Source organism: Doryrhamphus excisus, linkage group LG10 (assembly GCF_037039965.1).
Source record: "Doryrhamphus excisus strain RoL-2023G ecotype Guam linkage group LG10, RoL_Dexc_Guam_v1.1, whole genome shotgun sequence".
Lineage (NCBI taxonomy): Eukaryota > Metazoa > Chordata > Actinopteri > Syngnathiformes > Syngnathidae > Doryrhamphus > Doryrhamphus excisus.
In genome coordinates, this window is record NC_136366.1 from 19948067 (window position 1) to 19969741 (window position 21675).

The window sequence follows — 21675 nt, forward strand, 5'->3', positions numbered from 1 at the left end:
AAAAGGAAAGGCGCACCCTTTCATTTCCTGTCAGACCAGATGAGTTTGAAGCTAAATTTAACACCCCTCTCCCCCTCCCCCCGAGTCTTTAGGTCAGTTGTGGTATAAAATATCAAGAAAGTAGGTTTAAAAAAATGTTTAATTGTGATTTTGTTGATGTTAGAATTAGGTTGATGTTAGGATCACCACCAGATGGTGCTGTTTCCTGTTGCTCTAATGTGGATATTACACTTAATACAGAGCAGGGTGTAATAATTGACCATTTTTGTACACCACCAGGCTCAACCTCATATGCTGAGGTTCCAAGCACGCAGAGCTGTCTGCTATCGAGTTTCCTTCCACAGATTCTCACTTTAATTACCTGCCATTGACCTTATTGGCCGGGATGTCACACTGGAGCCCGGCGATGCAAGATGGCAGACAAAACTATTATGCTGATCAAGTTCATTTCGCCGCCCAGATGGTTCTGCAGAAGCGGTGACCTTCACAGTGTGGCGGCAGGCACACGATCTGTTGACGACCAGCTCATCAAAAAGGATGACAGAGCAAAGAGGTGAGGAGTGGATGAACCGCTTTTTATCATTCATAATGGTTCACGCCAATAGCAAAGGCTGCAGTAATTGTCACGAGTTACAGCTGTAGCAATAATGAAAGACCTTTTGCAGATATGTTGATACAGTGTAACACAGTGGTCTCAAACACGCGGCCCGCGGGCCAAATGTGGCCCGCAGGACACTAGTTTGAGGCCCCCGCCTTGATATGAAACTTTAATGTTAGTGCGGCCTGCGCAAGTTTGATATGGATGCTGTATGGTATCATGTACCCAGAAAAAATTATTACGTTTGATTAATGTTCATGTTAAAGGTTAAATAACTGTTAATAGTTATCCTCCCTATCCGTGTGGAAGTGGTAAGTTTTTGGCGTTTTAAGTTTAAAGGAAATAACTTAATAAGGCTACCGTTTAGGTCGCTAGCTCTCTAGTTTGTGAGTTAGCATGTGTCTCAAGACCCTGCAGTTGCGCAATATGTTGTAAATAAAAAGAGTATAAATGTGACTATAGTCGTGTTTTGTCATGTCTACAGGGCTCTAATAATGCTTTGTTCATTTTAATCTGAAAAAAATCATTTGTCTACCCACCAACTATATGTGGTTTCTTAAGTTTTTATTATTTGCCGTTTTTTTATTATTATTATATTTATTTATTACTGATTGATTGATTTTCTTTATTCTTGATCTTATTTTGTGTAGAGAAATAAAAAGTAAGATATTTGAGAACAGTGAAATGTTTTATCAGAGCTTTTCTTGTAGAAAATCGGAACCAAAGCAAAGTTTATTCATTTTTCTGTTTTTAATAAATGCGTTTGTTTTTGTTTTTTTTGAAAACCTGATGCAGCTCAGCCTCGCCCAGACCCAAGCTCCAGTGGCCCCCAGGTAAATTGAGTTTGAGACCCCTGGTGTAACACATTGTCTTCATATTTTATTTGCATTTTTTGTGGGTGGGAGCACATTAAACAGAGGGAGCACGGAATCCAAACAAATACAGCTGAATAGGTGCCGATTCTGGAAGAACTCGAACGCTTTATGTGCAGGTTATTGTGTGTAGCTGCTCTATAGGAGTCTCTGACTCAATAACAAAATGAGCATAATTGCAAACTTTAAAACTGCTGCCCTGCAAAGCAGATTGTTAAAGATCAGAGGCCTACTTTCCGACACAGTTAAACACATGACACTGTTGTTGTGGATGCATTTAGAATGCATCACAGCACCAGTCTGATAGCACAATACGCCACACTGGGAATGTGAGTCTGCGTGTCCCAGTGTCGACCGGCTGCTATCTCATATTCCCTGTCAGCCGAGCTAAGACTGCTTCTTGATGTCAGATTATGTTCGCCGAGAGAAGTCGTCCTCCTGCTGCTGCGTGCAGTGTTTTCGGAACAATCGAACGTCCCTGAAGAGGTGCTGTTGTAATTGTGAATGTAATGTTTCACATTGGCCACTAGGTGTGACAAGCTAGAACAGGCACAATAACATAATCATAATACTGTTGGGACCATAAATGGTGACAAGCTACAACTCAACTCTGAAACTCTGATGTCACTTCCTGTCCTCCACAAATCTATCCGCCCCCATTTACTGTGCCACACATGAACAGGAGTTTTATTTACATCTTAAATGTCTAATCTAGCCTTCTTATATCTACTATAACGACTAATACGAGTGCAAAGCCATTTGTAAGTCTGTTATGCTATTTATTTGTAATATGTCTCTGATCATACCTACTATATTAGATCATACAAACACAAAGGTGACTATATACGTGTTATTTAATGTCTAGAGGGCTTTACTACTATTAAAAACCATACTTAGAAGATCGTAAAGAGGTCAATTTCTTAATATTGAATTCAAAATTGACTTGTTATGGTTGTAGCTGTAGCAATCCTCAATTAGCTATCCAATTAGCTAGCAAGGTGAATATATAGAATATCATTAAAGCACGGATAAATATTGTTAAACTCAAAGAATAAAGCCACATTAAAACGAATTATGTTAATAATATCGAGAAACCTGCGATAATTGGTTAGGTCTTATTACATGTACCTGGCACGATTGCCCTATAATGACAGTTGACTACTGGAGCACCCCATCTGACGTCAAAGCTACAGCTGTTATGACTCTGCGCATGCGCGTTACAGTCCCGACTACACCGTCTGCTTTGTTGGGACCATCGATGCTATTGTGACTTGGCTCGACCAAGCTTTGATCCAAAAGAGATTAGGGGTTGCATTTATCCATAGTCACTCATGTGATATTATAAGTGAGGTTTTGAGTTGACAGCCAGTGCTTATTTTTGTCGTTTTGACGCTTGAGACGACAGAGGCGAGGAGCTCCTGTATATAAACAAAACGCAGCGCGAGCTGCTTTTAAGGTGGCACGTCATTAGAGACAGCTGGAACAACAAGAGCCCTCTGCGAGGCCGCTCGGTCCACTCCGGGAAGAGGAGCTCGGTGTCCGGAAAATGGAAATCTTTCCTCGGCCTCGTCGGGAGTGAACCTCCGTAACTAGCGAACATGAGCAAAGAGGGCCGCTTGTTGTCTGGACGGCAGCTCCTGGCAAGTGAAAGAGGGGGTGACCGTCCCTACTGCTGCCCCCGCTTGACGGAGGAGAAAGGCGAGCTTGCTAGCAAGAAGGGCGACCGCAGACGCCCTGGTTCTCTGCCCCGGTCGAAGTAGAGCTAAAGCGGACCGAGGCGCATCATGGAGACGGTGGGGAGATTCGAGTTCAGTCGGAAGGACCTAATAGGACATGGCGCATTTGCGGTCGTCTTTAAAGGCAGACACCGAGAGGTAAGTGTTATTGTCCGTCCTAAAAAGCACAGCACAGCCCTGTCAGTATATTTTAATAACGTTTAATAGCACATTTGTGTGAAATGGAAAGCTAAACTAATGCTAGTGATGCCTGGTGTTAGCCATTTGTTGTTTGTTTTCACGGTGCGACCTTAAGAGGCCTAGCTGCCTGACCGAGCAGGATGTTATTTAAAATCATATTAATGTCTACTAAAACATAAAGGTGAGTATTTTACATGGAATATAATATCACACACCTGCTGTGGGTGATCACACATCTCACCGATACGAATAGACGGTTGGTTATGTTAATGCGATGCGGTTGTTAAACATGTTGTGACATGTTACTCAACTGGCACGAAAGATTATTGTTATTAGGACACAAACTGCCATTATCATAAAAGAGCATTTGCGGAGGTAAGCACGACACCAACAGAAGAGGCCTGTGGTATAGCGCTTTTTAAAGCACATAGGCAAAGCAGCGACAGCAACACAACATAGGTGCATCCGTTTTTTTAAGGAGCACATGCACTGGACCTGGTACCCTTACAACAACATTGCATCAGGCATAGGAAGTGTTGTAAAAATGAGCTGGTAAACACCCTCACACTGCACACCACTTCTGATTTGTTCCACTGGGCAGGTGATTATGTAATCTGGGTCCAGATTGCACGTGTAGCCTCCCTGCCCCCCCCCTTTCAGTAGAGGGAGGAGCCAGCATGTGTGCCTCATGTATGTTCTGTTTTTATGTCACATGTTAATGTCCAACATCACGGTTACTGCAGCAAGAGAATGGAACTCATTTGCAAACACATTATGACTGGGGTGCAAAGTCATGTTTAATACAGTATGCACCCCTCATGCTATTGGGACATGAATACCAAGTTAAGTAGCGCAAAATGTTAAATGTGAGGCGTTTTAAATGAACAGTACTTTTATATGAGCATGGTTATAATGATAATTAGGAATATGGCATTGCACAAGACTTTCATATACTTTGCTGTTTTTGTTCAGACTGCCTTTCTCAGTATTAGCGTTTAATTTCCGAGTGAATTTCTACATAAGTATACATTTTCTTTTTGCAGAAACATGACTGGGAGGTGGCGGTGAAATGCATCAACAAGAAGAACCTAGCTAAATCCCAGACACTGCTTGGGAAGGAGATCAAAATACTCAAGGTGAGATGAAACTGTCTGGACACCTTTTTTAGTAGTTGAAGCCCTCTTATAAAAATGTCATAATACTAGAGTTTCCTACACAGGCGTGACTAATGTGTCTTCCACGATTTTGCTGCCCTTTATGCTTTATTTATATCCTATTTCTTCGGAAATGTAGATCATTTATTGAAGATGGACTTCAATAACAAATTAATTTCCAAGGTAACCGCCAAATAAAACATTCACCTTGTCTTTTTTATGATACAGGAACTGAAGCATGAAAACATTGTAGCATTACTGGACTTTCAGGTATGTAGTAATACCCTCTTAGATTATAACCACAACTGCAGCTTAATTATCTCACCTCCCACCGTCCCGGTTTGCCGTCAGTCTGTGCTCGCCACGCTGAGCAGATGGGCTGTTGGCCATGTCGGTACCACATGACCCACTTCTGTCTCATGCGACGCGGTAGTCTGGTTTTGTGTGGTTTCTGCTGAGACGCTGCAGTGTTTATTTTCCTAAAAACACCCTTAAGGCCGACTAATTTTTTTTTTTAAGTCTCACTTCCGGGTTTGTGTCCTGTTGAACCCAGATATTGTTTACACAATGTCTGTTGGTGCATCAGTGGTTTGTATTACCTGACTGTGCTCACTGGTGCTCAGACCTAGCCAGTTCATGTGCCCATTTAAATACCAGTATTAGCGTCTTGGCGCCATGGAGAAGTAGTCCTCTGGCGTCAACAGTCACGGATGCTTTCAACCTACAAACAGTCAAGGCAACTCATGCTTGAGTTTCTGCTGGACATTTGGAACTTCCTAGGGTGGGGCTTGAACTGTCATACGACAAGAATTGCAGCGTTCAAACCGGACTGAGGAATCTTATCAGATGTCAGAGGACCTAAGGAAAAAAGGAATGTTGGCCTACATTACAGGGTCTAACCATACAAAGGTGCTCTTTTTTCATAGATTTTTTTGAGGAATCAAAAGAAGAACTCGGGCTCAGGAAGGTCACGGCCGTTGATACACGGCTTCATTTGTCATACTTCCCAGATTATGACTAAAACTGTGTTGAAACCACTGGCGTGTTCCAAAAGATATCATCGGCGTTAGCGGCCTCGTTAGCATTGAGCAGCGCCAGTATGGTTGCATTGTTGTCATCGTTGTCGATTGACATTACCCACATCAGGGGTCACTCAGGAGTGGATGATAGGTGGTATATAGAGCTGAAACTGTGACTTTTGCCCAAGGTTATTATGCCGTCAGAATCCTGGCTGAGAGTATTCAAATCAAGATCGCTTGTTAAAGAGAGTTAATGTGAGTCTGACCATTTCCTGTGCGACTCAAGCTGGCTGCAATATACTAACAAGTTTTGTCTGGCTTCAAGCGGGTTTACAATGGCAATACAAAGTTATTTTAAATTTAATATGAATCATTATTTAAAAAACAAGCAGTAGCGATAGATGGATTTTTATTTGAGATACACAAAGGGATCATGTGCAGTCTGTAGGGAATCGATGCCATAACTCAGGTGAACAACAACAGCTCAGAGGCTATGATTCAGCTGAGCTATATATGTATTATTTTAAAAAGGAGGAAAAAAAAAAAACAGCCACTGGCTTCAGCGTGACACTTCCAGACCACAGTCATCTGTCGCCTTGTGATAAGAGTTTGTTTTTACCGAGGCCCACGTTTGCCTCACAGGAAAAACATAAAGGTACGCTCCATGATGCTCTGAGATGTGAAGTTGTTTTGTAAAGATGAAATGTTTGGTCATGTTTGCATCGGTTGGTGTCTCCCTGTCTCTCACTCCGCTGCTGATTTGTTGCCTCGTTATTAATGTCGCAGAGCACTCTAAACGTTTTCAGCGTTTCTCACTCGAAGGCGTCTTTTGTCTCAATTAGAAGTGTACACATCGATATTGCTTATCGCTACGGTTTGTTTTTCTAGCTCAAGGTTTCTCATCCACGCAAATGTACTGACTCACTTGGCTGTTTACACAATCTGCCATCTCCAGAACCACCTGTTCCTTTCTTTGTCTGTCACTCACTGACATGCCCCCCCCTCTACTCTTATCTCCCACTTTTTAGGAAACTGCCAGCTCAGTATACCTGGTGATGGAGGTAAGCCCCCCGCCACGGCCTTTGGCCTTTGTTTGCTCAGCGCCGCGTTGTTTCAGCATTTTGTGGGTGGCTTTGAAAGGGACGTGAGCTAAAATTAGCCCCGTTCTCAGGCAGGGCATCCGGGGGGGGATGGCGTCCGCACGCTGCTGTGGCCTTATACAATCTATCTGATTGTGTTTGTCTCCTGTGCTGGCCGTGCGGGGACACAAGAGAATGGCGTAATCACAGGAAGCCTCATGGTCAATAAACACATGAATAAATGCAGTACTTTCATACCCACCCACACATCCTAACTTTATAGATTTTGCTAGAATTGTTTCTTTTATTTCACATGAAAAGCAGCTTTCTGAGTCACAAGGACGAGGCGGGGACATCTGATCCTAACACTCAGGTTATTTTTGGGGCGTAGAATTATTAATGTTGCATGTAACCGTGAGGCTCCTCTTCTTGGAAGTGCAGAAAATCGATGTCCTGATTTGCTGATGCTCCGTAGTCCTCATTTCCTCCAACAGCAAAGTATAGTTCATGTCACCACTGTACAGTTCGGAACAGTAAGACCTAATCTAGCTCCTGATCACGGTGTTTGGGGCGGGAGTTTAATACATGGATAGGAAACAGAGTGTAGCCTGCCTGTATAAAATGATGTTCCTTCATCTTTTCCTTTCTCTTCACATTGCAGTACTGTAACGGTGGTGACCTTGCCGACTACTTGCATTGTAAGTGAGCAGATGCAAGCTGCTGTGGAGTTGTTTTTTTTTTTTTTGTCGTCTGACAATGAGACGATAAGTGCTGGGGGAAAATAATGACCCCGTTTTGTCGTCACGCAGCGAAAGGCACGCTGAGCGAGGACACGATTCGTGTTTTCCTGCAGCAGATTGCGGGCGCCATGAGGGTCCTGCAGGCCAAAGGCATAATCCACAGGGACCTCAAGCCCCAGAACATTCTGCTCTCCTACCCGCCAGGACGCAAATCCCACTCAAACAACACCTGCATCAAAATTGGTAGGTTGCGATTGCTTGCATGCACATATTCAATTTCACTGTCGCAGATGTCACTATTAAAATAATTATGAGACAATTTTGTTGTGTTAGGCAGTTTAGCATACCCTGCACTTTACCATAAGTTACCGAAATAGAGGAGGAGGCATGATATTGCCAGTGTGGCATTCAAATATGTACAAAAATGTACCAAATTTACAATCAAAACAAATTGAAATGAAGTTAGTCCGCATCTTACATCAGGATCTTATACCAAAATTAACTCACACTGTACACACAGTACATGAAGAACATATACAATACAAGAATGATATGAAAGGGCAATAAAAATAACTCTCTCCACAGCTGACTTTGGTTTCGCCAGGTACCTTCAGAACAACATGATGGCCGCCACTCTCTGTGGGTCCCCTATGTACATGGTAAGCATCCAAGTATAGGATGGAGTCTGCTCCTCTAAATAAAAACGATGGCCATCTAAATCCACATTGTTTAAGCTGTGACCTTGTTAGAATGAAGCAGAGCCAAGTCTGTAAAGTAGTGCTTTATTGTAAAATGCATGCATAATCACTTCATTAGTAATCCATTGGAGTCCAATGAAAGTATTGATCTTTTTTTTTTTCCTTCTCGATCTCATTCCAAGGCACCTGAGGTCATTATGTCTCAAAACTATGACGCCAAGGCCGACTTGTGGAGCATCGGGACGATTGTGTTCCAGTGCCTGACTGGGAAGGCTCCCTTCCAGGTAGGAAGAAACGCTACACAAGAGACGTAATAAGCGTTGTATGAGCGCTGAAGTGACTGACGTGCTAATGATCACAACGGGGCATGTCTTCATAAAATAAGTACTCCACTAGATAGCTAATAGAGCCAAAAAGCAGCGCTTAAAGAGAGCAAATATTGGACCTCACCTGGGAGAACGTGCACTGCTCCCCGTGAATGTTAATGTCGGTACCCCACAGCTCCATCGTGACACGTCAACTTCAAAGTTAATGAAATGTCACTTCAGCTGGTGGTAAAATGCTCTCCATGCAGGTTGGGTCATCCATTGAGAATCATATCTTAGAAAGTCATTTCGAGCATTTACCTAGAAACGTCTTTCTTGCCTGGTCCTCTCTGACACCGTACCTGTACCGCCGTTTATTTAAAGGTCCTAACATTAATTCAGCAGTCAAAGCATCTAATTATTTTTTTTTGTTGTCATTTTGTAGGCAAGCAGCCCCCAGGATCTTAGGATGTTCTATGAGAAAAACAAGAACCTCAGCCCCAAGTAAGTGGAAAAGGTTGAAAATATCTGCTAATTGGAGTGTGGCTGTTTTAAATTCCAGGGGTGTCCAAAGTGCGGCCCGCTGCTTTTTTTTGTTTGTTTGTTTTTTATTGGCCCGTTTTATTTTAAAATGTAAAAATCAACAGTAACTTCACAAGAAGAAAGTCTAAATTTGAAGAGAATTATTTTTTTTCATTCATTCATTTTCTACCGCTTATCCTCACGAGGGTTGCGGGGGTGCTGGAGCCTATCCCAGCTGTCTTCGGGCGAGAGGCGGGGTACACCCTGGACTGGTCGCCAGCCAATCACAGGGCACATATAGACAAACAACCATTCACACTCACATTCATACCTATGGACAATTTGGAGTCGCCAATTAACCTAGCATGTTTTTGGAATGTGGGAGGGAAAGAAATGTTTATTATTTGTATTATTTTTACATTTATGTTGCAAAATTCTGAGCAGTAACATTTTATTTTTTTTATTGTTTTTATCTTTTCTATCTTTTTATCTTTTCTTTTTCCCCTATTTGGCCCCTGGGTGATTATTACAATACAATTACTGTCTTTCAGCATTCCCAGAGAGACTTCCAGCCATTTGAGGCATCTCTTACGGGGCCTACTGCAGCGCAATCACAAGGACCGCATGGACTTCGGTTAGTGAACGCACTGCACTGTAAATGCAGTGAAGGCTTGAGGCAAACCCGCACTGATACTGTATAACCGATAACGAGTGGAGATGGTTGGCATCGCAAGCACAGAAGGCTTGTTTGTGTACTTTCATCACAAGGGATCTACATAATGGATCCATTTTTCAGATTTGATTTTTGAAGGTTCGTGATGAAATTGCAGCGCAGGCCTGATATGGCCCCTGGGCTTGAGTTTCACAATGTGGTGGAGAAGGTTTTAGCTCTGAGCCTCGGGCTTTGTTGTCTTATTTGTTTCACCTTATTTATTGTATTTAAACAAGCTGATTAATGGATACTGTACTTTTGTAGATGATTTGCAGGAAATGACTTTGTTGAAGCAACCAGGCATTACAAAGAAGTCAAATGAATAAGATGTCAAAATATTGCTAAAGGAATTTGTTGAATATAATCTCTGCTGGGAATAAAAATCCTGGTTCGAGTGAATCTAGAGGTTACAGTGCTTTATAAATAATGTTGTAATAATCGCCGTTTGTCTAATCATCCATCAAGGCAGTGTAGACACAACCTCCCACTCATGTCACATCTTGTGTTTTCTGTAGATGAGTTTTTTTCACATCCATTCTTGGAGGCCGCCAGCTCATCCATCAAAAAGAGTAAGTCACAATTTTCATAAAAAAATAAATATATATACAGTGAAGAAAATAAGTATTTGAACACCCTGCTATTTTGCTATTTCTCCCACTTAGAAATCATGGAGGGGTCTGAAATTTTCATCGTAGGTGCATGTCCACTGTGAGAGAGATAAACTAAAAAGAAAAATCCAGAAATCACAATGCATGATTTTTTAACAATTTATTTGTGTGATACAGCTGCAAATAAGTATTTGAACACCTGAGAAAATGAATGTTAATATTTGGTACAGTAGCCTTTGTTTGCTATTACAGAGGTCAAACGTTTCCTGTAGTTTTTCACCAGGTTTGCACACACTGCAGGAGGGATCTTGGCCCACTCCTCCACACAGATCTTCTCTAGATCAGTCAGGTTTCTGGGCTGTCGCTGAGAAACACGGAGTTTGAGCTCCCTCCAAAGATTTTCGATTGGGTTCAGGTCTGGAGATTGGCTGGGCCATGCTAGAACCTTGATATGCTTCTTACGGAGCCACTCCTTGGTTTTCCTGGCTGTGTGCTTCGGGTCGTTGTCGTGTTGGAAGACCCAGCCACGACCCATCTTCAATGCTCTGACAGAGGGAAGGAGGTTGTTCCCCAAAATCTCACAATACACGGCCCCAGTCATCCTCTCTTTAATGCAGTGCACTCGTCCTGTCCCATGTGCAGAAAAACACCCCCAAAGCATGATGCTACCACCCCCATGCTTCACAGTAGGGATGGTGTTCTTCGGATTGTACTCTTCATTCTTCTTCCTCCAAACACGCTTATTGGAATTATGACCAAAAAGTTCTATTTTGGTCTCATCTGACCATAAAACTTTCTCCCATGACTCCTCTGTATCATCCAAATGGTCATATGCAAACTTAAGACGGGCCTTGACATGTGCTGGTTTAAGCAGGGGAACCTTTCGTGCCATGCATGATTTCACATCATGACGTCTTAGTGTATTACCTACAGTAACCTTGGAAACGGTGGTCCCAGCTCTTTTCAGGTCATTGACCAAGTCCTGTCGTGTAGTTCTGGGCTGATTCCTCACCTTTCTTAGAATCATTGAGACCCCACGAGGTGATATCTTGCATGGGGCTCCACTCCGATTGAGATTGACCGTCATGTTTAGCTTCTTCCATTTTCTAATGATAGCTCCAACAGTGGACCTTTTTTCACCAAGCTGCTTGGTAATTGCTCCGTAGCCCTTTCCAGCCTTGTGGAGGTGTACAATTTTGTCTCTGGTGTCTTTGGACAGCTCTTTGGTCTTCGCCATGTTACAAGTTAAAGTCTTACTGATTGTATGGGGTGGACAGGTGTCTTTATGCAGCTAACGACCTCAAACAGGTGCATCTGATTCAGGATGATACATGGAGTGCAGGTGGACTTCTAATGGGCAGACTAACAGGTCTTTCAGGGTCAGAATTCTAGATGATACACAGGTGTTCAAATACTTATTTGCAGCTGTATCACACAAATAAATTGTTAAAAAATCATGCATTGTGATTTCTGGATTTTTCTTTTTAGTTTATCTCTCTCACAGTGGACATGCACCTACGATGAAAATTTCAGACCCCTCCATGATTTCTAAGTGGGAGAAATAGCAAAATAGCAGGGTGTTCAAATACTTATTTTCTTCACTGTATTTTGAATGGTATGATACTTGTGTAATGTAGAGCAGTTAGAGATTGAACCTTGTATATTTTTTGCTTTCACCACAGCAACTCCAACTGTGACCATGACCTGCTTCCCAAGTTCTGCTTCAGCCAGCTCTTGCAGCAGCTCCTCCACCTCCCACCTGGCTTCTCCTCCGGTTTGTCTCCTATCATCTCTGCAGTGTGTGAATGATTAACGTAGAAGTCTGTGTGGCCTCAAGGGGGCCACCCAGGTCATCACATCATTAGCCTTCCCCTCCTCGCATAAGCACTTTCACACTATTGTCTTGTCCTTCTTTGACTGTTCATGCTCCTTTCTTTTCCGGGCCTCTGCAGCAATCCCTCGCTGAGGTTCAGCATTTGCGTGCCAAAGCACTGGCCTCGCCCACTCAGGAGGCCACTGGGTTTCTTCTCAAGGATTCTTCCGGAGGAGGCGGCAGCAGCAAGAACTCCTCCTCCTGTGACACGGATGACTTTGTCATAGTGCCTGCTCATTTCAACCGTAAGAAGAGATTTCTTTCTCCTTTGGACATCCACTCTAGATGTGCTCTAAATGGAGCACCTGACTTGTCCTAAAAACAGATCATAGAAATATAAGATGATGTGGTTATCTCCTGCAGCGGCTGAGCTGACGAGCGAGAGCAAAGTGCTGCAGGACAGTCTGATGAACAGCGGGTAAGAAGCATCTGACTTCTCTCCTTCTTCCATCGTGATAGACAACAAATGCATCTAATCATCTCTCTCGTATGAAATCCTTCTTACCCTCCTCGCCCATCTAGCTCCTTGCTGACTTCTGCTGGTTTGTGTGTCCAAGCCAAAACGCCACCACACTCGCCCTCCTATAGTGGCTCCCCGAGTCGTGTCAGGTAACACCACAGAGAGGAATGCATTGACTCAAGCATACTCCAAACTCAGTGGCGTATGAACGTTAGTGCTTGGAACACCTCTACAGTAAAGTGTACCGCCATTATGGCCAACTTGCATAAAATCTGTTGTTGTTGTCCAAAGACCATTTGAACAACACTTTAGGGGCGACGCAGCTACTTGACAAAAATAAAGAAAAAAATGCATTCTTCAAGCCTATGAAGCTAACTTCAGGCCAATTGAATTTGTTTTTAGTTCCTACAGTGAGAGTAAACATAAGAGTACTTTACAAATTGGCGTCGCCCTCTACTGGCCTGGCATGTACATGACAGCGTTTTCAGTCATTTTTGTAGACTGCATTTACATCACAGGACTATTCACAGGCTGTCAATAGGTACCAAATTCGATTTTTTTTCTTGTGAAACAGTTGTAAACTACAGCCAAGCATTCCCGGTCATATGTGCACTTCTTTCTTATATAATTGGGTCTTTGGGGGAATTTTATTGTTTCGTTTGACTGTTCCTGGCAGGCCTGGTGAGTCCTCGGGGAGTAACTACGCCGGTCACAGCGGAAGCCACGGTCACTCCCTGCCGATCCCCGTTCCCACTCAGGTCCACAACTACCAACGCTTGGAGCAGCATCTTTATACCACCAAGCAAGAAGGCTCGCCAAGGCATGTGCCCACCAAAATAAGCACTGCTCTGCCAATTTGACCTCCTCGAGTTTTTAACTGACATGCACCCACTTGATGTTGTTAGGCTCTCTACCCCGGTGCATCGCTGTAGCAGCGGAAGCCCGGTGGGCTTTGCTCGAACCGGGCCTTCTCCACCTTACGGAACAGTGACCACCACCCGAAGGCTCTCCTTGGGAGGGGCGAGACCATTTCAGCTCTCCCCTCAAGGTAGTTTGCTTTTTACTTTAATACATAATCTTACTTCGCCATAACTCTGCCCTGATTTTACGATTTTATCATGATTTATTACCTTCCGAGAAGCACCTGATTGTCTTTATGAGAGTCTTAACTGCAGATCAATGTTGCCCTCCTTTATTTTTTTAAGAGATAACGAGGAGCTCAGTCAAAGATGTTATGTAAGCAGCCTAATAGAGACAAAGCATTCACAGAGCAAATCGCCATCAAAAGCATTCGTTTGCCAGAAGCCTGAAATAATGTGTCATATCAATTGTGTTAATTAAAGGAGGGTTTTCATATCTGTCCTGGATTAGTTGCTTAGAAAATAAGAAAAAAGAAAAAAGAAAAAAAAAGAAAAAAGTATTTTTTATCAGCAGTCTCTAATCCCATCCTCGTCTGTTATGAAAGAATTTTAATTATGTGTTAAGTTAATGTTAAATAAATGTTAATGTTAAGTCTAATGAATGTAATGTATATAATGTAATATATTAAAATATTATTTATTATTATTTATTTAATGTTTTATATTTTAATATATTTCATATGTACACATATATATATATATATATATATATATGTATTTTTTATTCAAAATATTTTTATGTGCTGAAATTTATAAATGTATTTTTTTTGTTTTATTATATATATTGTGTTTTTTCATTATATATGTATATATATATTCCTGAGCCTTCCTCTCATACATAAGCACTAGTACGCTTTCACTTTTAGTCACAGTCTGCACACGCTCTTCAGGGGGTGGTTTATTTGTCCTGCATAATATTTCACAATGTTATACTGTCTGCTGTCCAATGCTACAGATCTCCTGACCTGCCTTTTACCCCCCCCCCCCCCGCCCCTTTACCTTGCAGCTGCTCAGCATGCTGAATCCAGGCCCACTGCTCAAAAGCACCCCCACGCCTCCACGGGCCTGGGCACACGGCTCCACAGCGCCCCCTGTCTCTTGGAGTGCACCACCGGTAGCGGAAGGCAAAAAATCCGAAAGCAGCACTCAGACCCGGTGGTGGTCCCCACGGCAGGCCTGATGACAGTCCGCCCCCTACACTCTTCCCCACGCCTCAGCGAGCTCATGCAGCGAAGCCCCCTTCCCACCATCCTGGGCTCCCCCTCCAGGGTAATCATTGTGTGTTCAGTTAAGGCGCACAAGGCTGCTAAAACAATGCTCATATATTCATGTCTTCTCTTTTGCCTCTTATTTCCAGGCCATGCCTCCATTTGAATTCCCCAGGCCCCCCAGCTCTCCAAACCTCGTCAACTTCCTGACACAGCAGTGTTTGGTCATGGGTTCTCCCAGCAGCAGGACTGCACCGGTCGAGACCAGAGACGCAGGACAGCCGGCGCCCACGCAGGGCCCACAGCCTTCACACTGCATCCACAGGATGAATGACGATACCAGGGGATTTGGAAGGTGAGGGCTGAAATGGCAGTCGCTGCCCTCAATTATAAACCCTGTTGTTCTTATTAGGGAGTCGTAAACAGTGCAGCGATAGCTGTCGTTTTTCATTCTTACACTTATTGGCAAAATCCAACCACAGTGGGGCTATAGTAGAGTGACTTTTAAGTTGGGGGAGGCGCAACTGTACAAAACTACTATTGTTTAAATACTGTTGCACAGTAACTCGTCTGTTTGCCTGAGCATGAAGTTGGGAAAGTAAGCCCGGCTGTCCCTCCTGGTACTGGCAATTTTTGATGATTGTTTCACCGAATATTGTTTGAGGGCTACATAAACATGGTGAAGAAATATTAGACTTTCATCAGAAAAAAAAGTTTGCTTCGACCTTTTTCTATTTTTTTATTAATCAGTAGTAGAACACAGGTACGTTTCGGGAAAATATCAGTTCCTGACTAAAAACGGGAGAAAAACAGTTTTTTGTGAAAAGATACATTTCAAGCATAACTTTCACATTGACACAAATAACAAAATGAAAGGTTATTTATTTAAAAATATAACACTATGAACTATTTACAATTTCCTCTCAATGTGTAATCTCTTCATAGCCAAAAGACTCAATGCCTTTTCACTTCCTAGTTGCTGTATAGCTTGTATTACTGTTACATTACTGTATTACTATTACATGTATGACGCTCTGTAAGGTGAAAGTGTTACTCATAATGAATCACTGTACACCCTAGAATCAGGACACCAGTGGTGTTTTGCTGAGATTCGTGTTGTGTTACAGATCACAAAGCGCTGGCCTGCTGTCCGACATGTTGCTGATGGCGGCCTTTGGGCCAGGAGGACCGGTGAGTGACCGAGGCAGCACGGAAAACCTGGCGTGTGAAAAAGCTATCGACATTGCAGGTAGGGAGTGTCACTCAATTCTGTTAAGAAAAACTCCCACCACTTACATAAATGCCCCCCCTCCCCCTTCTTCTTCTCTGGTGCCCTCAGGTGGTGGAGGATGTCCTGGACCGAGCTCCTGCAGCCCAGCACAGGTGGTTTTCACCATCGGCTCCCCTCCCAGTGGCAGCACCCCGCCTCAGGCATCCAGACAGAGAAAGTACTCGGGTAGGATTCTTTTTAGATTTTTAATTCCAACATCGGTATCCTCGGTAGAGCTAAGAGTTGTCATCATTCTGAGTAAAGCAAGCGTGTGGTTTAAATTCTTCGAGTGAGTTAATTGAAAGGTGCTTGCTTTTTATCGCAGTCCAACATATTGGAGAGTAAAATTTCAGCCATCTCTATTTCTTCTCACTTCAGGCTCGTTTGCTTCAGTCAGCCCTGCAGGCTCCTTCACCAGCCGCTACCCGCAGACAGCCGCCTACGGGGACGGCTTTGACGCCTCTTCCAGCCCTCGTTATAATTTTTTTGATCCCATCACGGCCAACATGGGCGGTCGAGTTACCTTTGAGGCCCCCGAGCTGCCTGAGGAGACCCTGATGGAGGTGAGATGAAGGCTTTCCTCCACAACTCATCAAAGTGACAGAAAAATGGAGTCTGCTCCATTATGAAAAGGAAAAAGTAAGAGGGATGCTGCGAGGGCCCAGGTCCACAAAGCACAAAGGGGGGGGTGTGCCTACAGAGAATGATGAGCGTGAACTTGATGTCAAACACGCTGTGGCCCCTCGCAGTTAACAGATAGTGGACACGTTGTAGACACAGCACTTAAATGGCACCCTGCCATCTGTTTAAAACGCTCACATCGTTTGTGTGTCTCCTGTCTCTGTGTGTGTGTGTGGCGGGGGGGGCGTGCAGCAAGAGCACACCGACACCGTACAGAGCCTGCGCTTCACATTGGATTTCGCTTACTGTCTGATGGAGGTGGCTGGGGCCCGCAGCGTCGCGTTGATGGGGGTGCCGGGTGACGCTTCTCACCCCGCCTTCCCGCAGCAGCAGAGCCTGGTGGCAGATCAGATTAGCTCATTGAGCCGAGAGTGGAGGTGAGGACATCAGCCATGATGAACATTTCTTTTGTTTGAAGCTGTTCGCTGGATGGAGACCCGAGTTCAGTCAAAAAAAGAAGCACGCAGAACACTGTTTAGTTTGCCTGCTAATACAACACGGTGCTGTTGTGTGTTCTTGTCTTGTCAGTCATGCGGAACAGTTGGTTCTTTACCTGAAGACTGCAGAGCTGTTGTCCACTGCCATCCACACAGCCATGGAGCGAGTGAAACAGGGCAAACTTTACCCCTCAGCCACAGTCAAACAAGGTATGAGCTGTCCACAGTAATTAGCGCTCTAATTTGGCAGCTCCTCAAGCCGAGTTACCATCTTTTTTTTTACATTGGCTTCACAGTGGTGAGGCGGCTGAATGACTTGTACAAGTCCAGCGTGGCATCGTGCCGCTCTCTCAGCACACGTCTGGAGCGCTTCTTCTCCAGGAAGCAGCGTCTCATGGACCAAATCACCTCCATCACAGCTGAGAGGCTGCTCTTCAGCCACACTGTGCAGATGGTAAGCCAGATAAACAAGGGAAAGAAGCCCTATTTCATTGTTTGTTTGTTTGTTTGTTTTGGCATTTGTGACGTTTAGTTTTTGGTGTGTTTTTGAGATGCGGCTCAAACAAACCTCACTGTTCTCACACCAGATTTCCTTTGAACCAAATCAAACTTGGCATATGTGAAAACGCCCTGAAGGCTTGTCATGCATCCCGTCAGCCTTATAGTACTTTATAATAGAGACTATTTAAATCCTTTAGTCCTTTAAATATCCTCACTTATTTGTGCCTAACGGCAAAAAAATGTCAGCTTTCCAAAATCCTGACCCATTTTTTTCCACTTGAAGCAAGTCAATCTTTTATAAACTCCCCAAGTCTGAAATTTACATATCAAACACAAATTGTATTTTGGGGATTTTACCCCTTTAAAGAGCCATATGTTTACATAGATAAAATAATAACATCGATGGAGATGTGCACACATCATTTGATATCAATGTGCAGCACGCTTGCAGAAAAAAAGCTAAATGTTGCATTTTCTGCATGCTTTGAATGGGCAAAAATGGGGAGGACAAATGCAAAAACCGAAAATCGGGAGCCAGAAATCGAAAATGTGGTGGTGGTAGTGTGATGGTCTGGGGCTTCAGGACCTTCAGGCCCGGTCACCCTTGTCCTCAAAGGGATGTCCCTTCTGTTTGACACCATAGGAGATTGCAAAGAATCTGCATTCTTCTCTTCCATACGCTTGAATAAGGGTTCCTCGGTCTCTTCGATGGAGAGGCCATTGCACTCCACAGGAGCCAAACAAATGGCTTGATGTTGTTGTGATGACTTTGCAGGTTCAGTCTGCTGCTCTGGATGAGATGTTCCACCAGGGGGAGGCATCCATCCAGCGCTACCACAAAGCCCTCTTGCTGATGGAGGGACTGTCTCTGCTGCTCACTGAACAGGAAGACATCCTCAGTGTTAGCAAATGTAAGTTCACGTCAAACCAGCAGCGTCACCGAGGCCCGAAGCGGCACGGCCGACCCTCTTCTTTCTCTGCGCAGGTAAAGAGTGTATAGAGCGTCGCCTGACCGCCTTGCAGTCTGGGCTCTGTGTGTGAGAAGTCTGCACGCGACACGACACGTCATCTGTCGGCACATTATTGACGAACTTCATCATCTCATCGTGACTTTCACAAAAGTGAGATCCCGAGCTTCTGCCATCCATTGAACCTGGACTGGAAAGCCCTACGTGAGAGATCGTGACATTTGTATCGACTGTTGAAGATGTACAAGCGGGTGACTTGATGAGTCTTCACGATTCATCAGATGGAGGTATCATTGTCACATGTATGCCCACGTGAGACCACGTCTTCAACCAGGTAGGACTTGCCTGCGACAGTGTACATTGCTTCAACCAGAGGCGCATACAATCGCTTATTAGACCAACTGCTGCCAAAACCACGAAAAGCGAGTACTTTTTATAATACCTTTTGATTTTACATTTACACTTTACGGACTCGTCTTGCTTTTAATAAAGAGAGACTGGCGCAGGAGGAGGAGGTGGAAGAAGTGGGTCCAAAAACAGGATGTTTTCTTGTGTCCAGTACGTAGTCGCCCCCTTGCCCTCCCATTGTTGTCATCATTGCATCATTGTATCTGTCAATCATGTCAGCATAAAAGCACGTATAATCAAAAAGGCGAATGTATAGGACAGGAGAGGGGCCGCGTCAACATCAGTCTGAATGTTAGTCTGCTAGGATTTCGGCTGCTGCTCGGCCGCTCATGCCTGAATGTTTTTGCACTGTTGAAGTACTGTACAGAGTGGAACATGCTACACATGTCAAGTATTGTTTTCTTTGCTTTATTTCAATATACTTTGACTGATTTCTGTTTCTACTGCCATACATGGAGTGCAGTTGTATCATAGTTACTGTGTGTTAGGTGCGAGAGTGTCCATTAACAAGAGGGATGCAGTGAGTGTTTTCTTAAGAAAATATGAAAAAAAAGCTTTACGGTGAGGAGGGTTTAAAAAAAAAAAAGGGTGTTTTGCTGCGGAGTAGTCAGTAGGTGAAGATTCTGTCTTGATTTTTTTTAAGTGTTGATTTGGAGTGCTAATGTTAAATATTTTATCTGGATTCTTTCTGTCGAATCCCCTTTACTCTCCTCAGTTGTGGGCCGGTGGAAATGGTCAATGTTAACGTAATGTTGCCTGCCTTTAAAGGTGTATCGTGTGCATGTTGGCGTGTGTGTGGAGGGGGGGCTGGTTGTGATTCTGACTGATGGCCACAGTGCAGCGAATGTTGCTGTTGCTGTAACACACATGAGTGAATATTAGCTCATTCTGACTCCACGGGTAGGATCAACACGTCCTCTGGTTACGAAGGAGGAGGGGGCCACACTGGAGAAGAAAAAAGAAAACTACAATGATGACTTTTATTTGTGTTGTAACATAACAAGAAATAAGTTCTGGTATTATGTGAAAACAGGAATTTATTTACTGGGGGCTGCTGGTCTGATGGTTGCGTTTGTGTGGGAATTTTTAAATTCACTGGGTAAAATTACCACTTTATTCTGCTCTTAACAGGACCATGTAATATTATAAACATACTCTTAATATTACAACTTTTTGTTCAAATATTACAGCTTTTTCTAGTCATATTAAGACTTATTTCTTGCAATACTATGACATTTATAATAGTGCAAGGTTGACAACTTTAGCCTCTTGTTACGAGGAAAAGTTGTGTTATTTTGACTCAAATTATCGCAGGCACTTTTTTCATCGTCAACTCAAAATTTTCTCTTTTTTTATATATTAATTTATTCCCATAACATGACAACTTTTTCACTTAATATTACAACATATCATATGTCACGATTTTTTGCTATAATACGATTTTCGTCATGATGAGGAAAAAGTGTGCTATTACAATAAAATAATCGCAATAATTATTTTTCTATCATTAACCCAGTATGTATTAACCAGGTAAAATTACTACTCTTAAAATATATATTTTTTCTCAGCATATTACAGATTTGTTCTCGTAACATTTCAACTTCTTTCTCGCAATATTCTGATTGAATTCTGCCTTTTATTCTTTTGATATTACAACTTTTTTCTCCTAAGATTGCATCATTTTACTCAAGCTGTTACCCAGTGTGGCCCTAATTCTCCTTCACACCCTCCTTCTACCGTGAGGCCCAGTACTACTTTTCTTTTTTTTGTATTTATAAGGCAGTTCCTGTTTTGAAAGGCTAAAGATAGTTTACACAGAGATCCAGTATAGTAGCACTGTTGGTAGAGAAGAATGCAAGAAACCTTTTTCCCCCTCTTATACTGTCTATTTGCTTTGAGGCCTTTAGTCATGAAAAAAGATAAAATCAGCTATATTCTTCCTTCACAGCTGTGAGCATGTGTCTAATGGTTGTTTGAATTGTACATTCCTAATATCATATCATTCGGGCCCCACCTCTCTTCCTGCTCAGTCAGTATCCAGTGGCGATGACCTCTTTACTAAATAAAACCCATGCATGTGTCACTTTTTATAGTTCCCTACAGTGGTTCCTACTGGCCATCCCAATTATTACCGTCTCAGCTCGGGGTCACCATGAAGAAAATGTGTGCAGGCATTGAGATAGACGACGATGAGGAGGTAGAGGTTGGGGCACGTGTTGTTTTCTGCTGTATGTCCTTGAGCGGGATGCCGACTTTCCTGTCACGGTCGTGGCATCCCATGACGATAAAGATGAAGTGTAACCATCGTGAAGGTTCGCACTCTCCCATGAGGTGTCCAGAGATTTGACTTTGTGACTGTTGTCATTTTCATGTGCGCTATCGCCTCTAGGAAATGTAAATTAAGTTATTGCTGTTGTTGTATTTATGGATCTGCAGATGTTGAGGGAACAGTACCATACCATCTCTTCTTTTTTTCCCCAAAGAAAAAGACTTCAAGGCATTTTCATGTTGTCATCTGTATGACAAGACACTATCTCAATGTCTCCTGTGTGTGATATAACCCTTACTGTTAGTTTCAACACGAATAAAGCTAAAGGAATGGTCGCGTTGCAGTGATTGTGTTTTTCTGTCCTTAACTCTCTTGGAGACATGCTCAGCATTTTGTTAATATTTAGCGATGAAAGTCATGTTTTCCACATCAAGTCAGACTGGCATGCCTACCTCTT

General features: G+C 43.2%; 1 protein-coding gene across 1 annotated transcript; it reads left to right on the forward strand.

Moving 5' to 3' along the window:
* Positions 1-2673: 2673 nt before the first annotated feature.
* Positions 2674-21553, forward strand: ulk1b (unc-51 like autophagy activating kinase 1). Its single transcript, XM_058055218.2, has 27 exons — positions 2674-3344; positions 4430-4522; positions 4769-4810; positions 6588-6620; positions 7300-7336; positions 7448-7621; positions 7964-8037; positions 8259-8360; positions 8827-8885; positions 9455-9537; positions 10131-10184; positions 11906-11997; positions 12176-12341; positions 12460-12514; positions 12619-12705; positions 13233-13376; positions 13462-13604; positions 14483-14745; positions 14834-15039; positions 15812-15933; positions 16024-16140; positions 16333-16517; positions 16828-17012; positions 17164-17282; positions 17369-17526; positions 18349-18484; positions 18559-21553. The coding sequence occupies exons 1-27, from the start codon at positions 3255-3257 to the stop codon at positions 18612-18614; spliced, it is 3075 nt and encodes a 1024-aa protein (XP_057911201.2). The 5' UTR covers positions 2674-3254; the 3' UTR covers positions 18615-21553.
* The last annotated feature ends 122 nt before the right edge of the window (positions 21554-21675 follow it).

Coding starts and splice junctions, on each gene's coding strand:
- ulk1b (XM_058055218.2), top strand. CDS start 3,255: ATGGAGACGGTGGGGAGATTCGAGTTCAGTCGGAAGGACCTAATAGGA. Junction 4,523..4,768: donor AGGAGATCAAAATACTCAAG/GTGAGATGAAAC, acceptor TTTATGATACAG/GAACTGAAGCATGAAAACAT. Junction 12,515..12,618: donor GACAGTCTGATGAACAGCGG/GTAAGAAGCATC, acceptor TCGCCCATCTAG/CTCCTTGCTGACTTCTGCTG.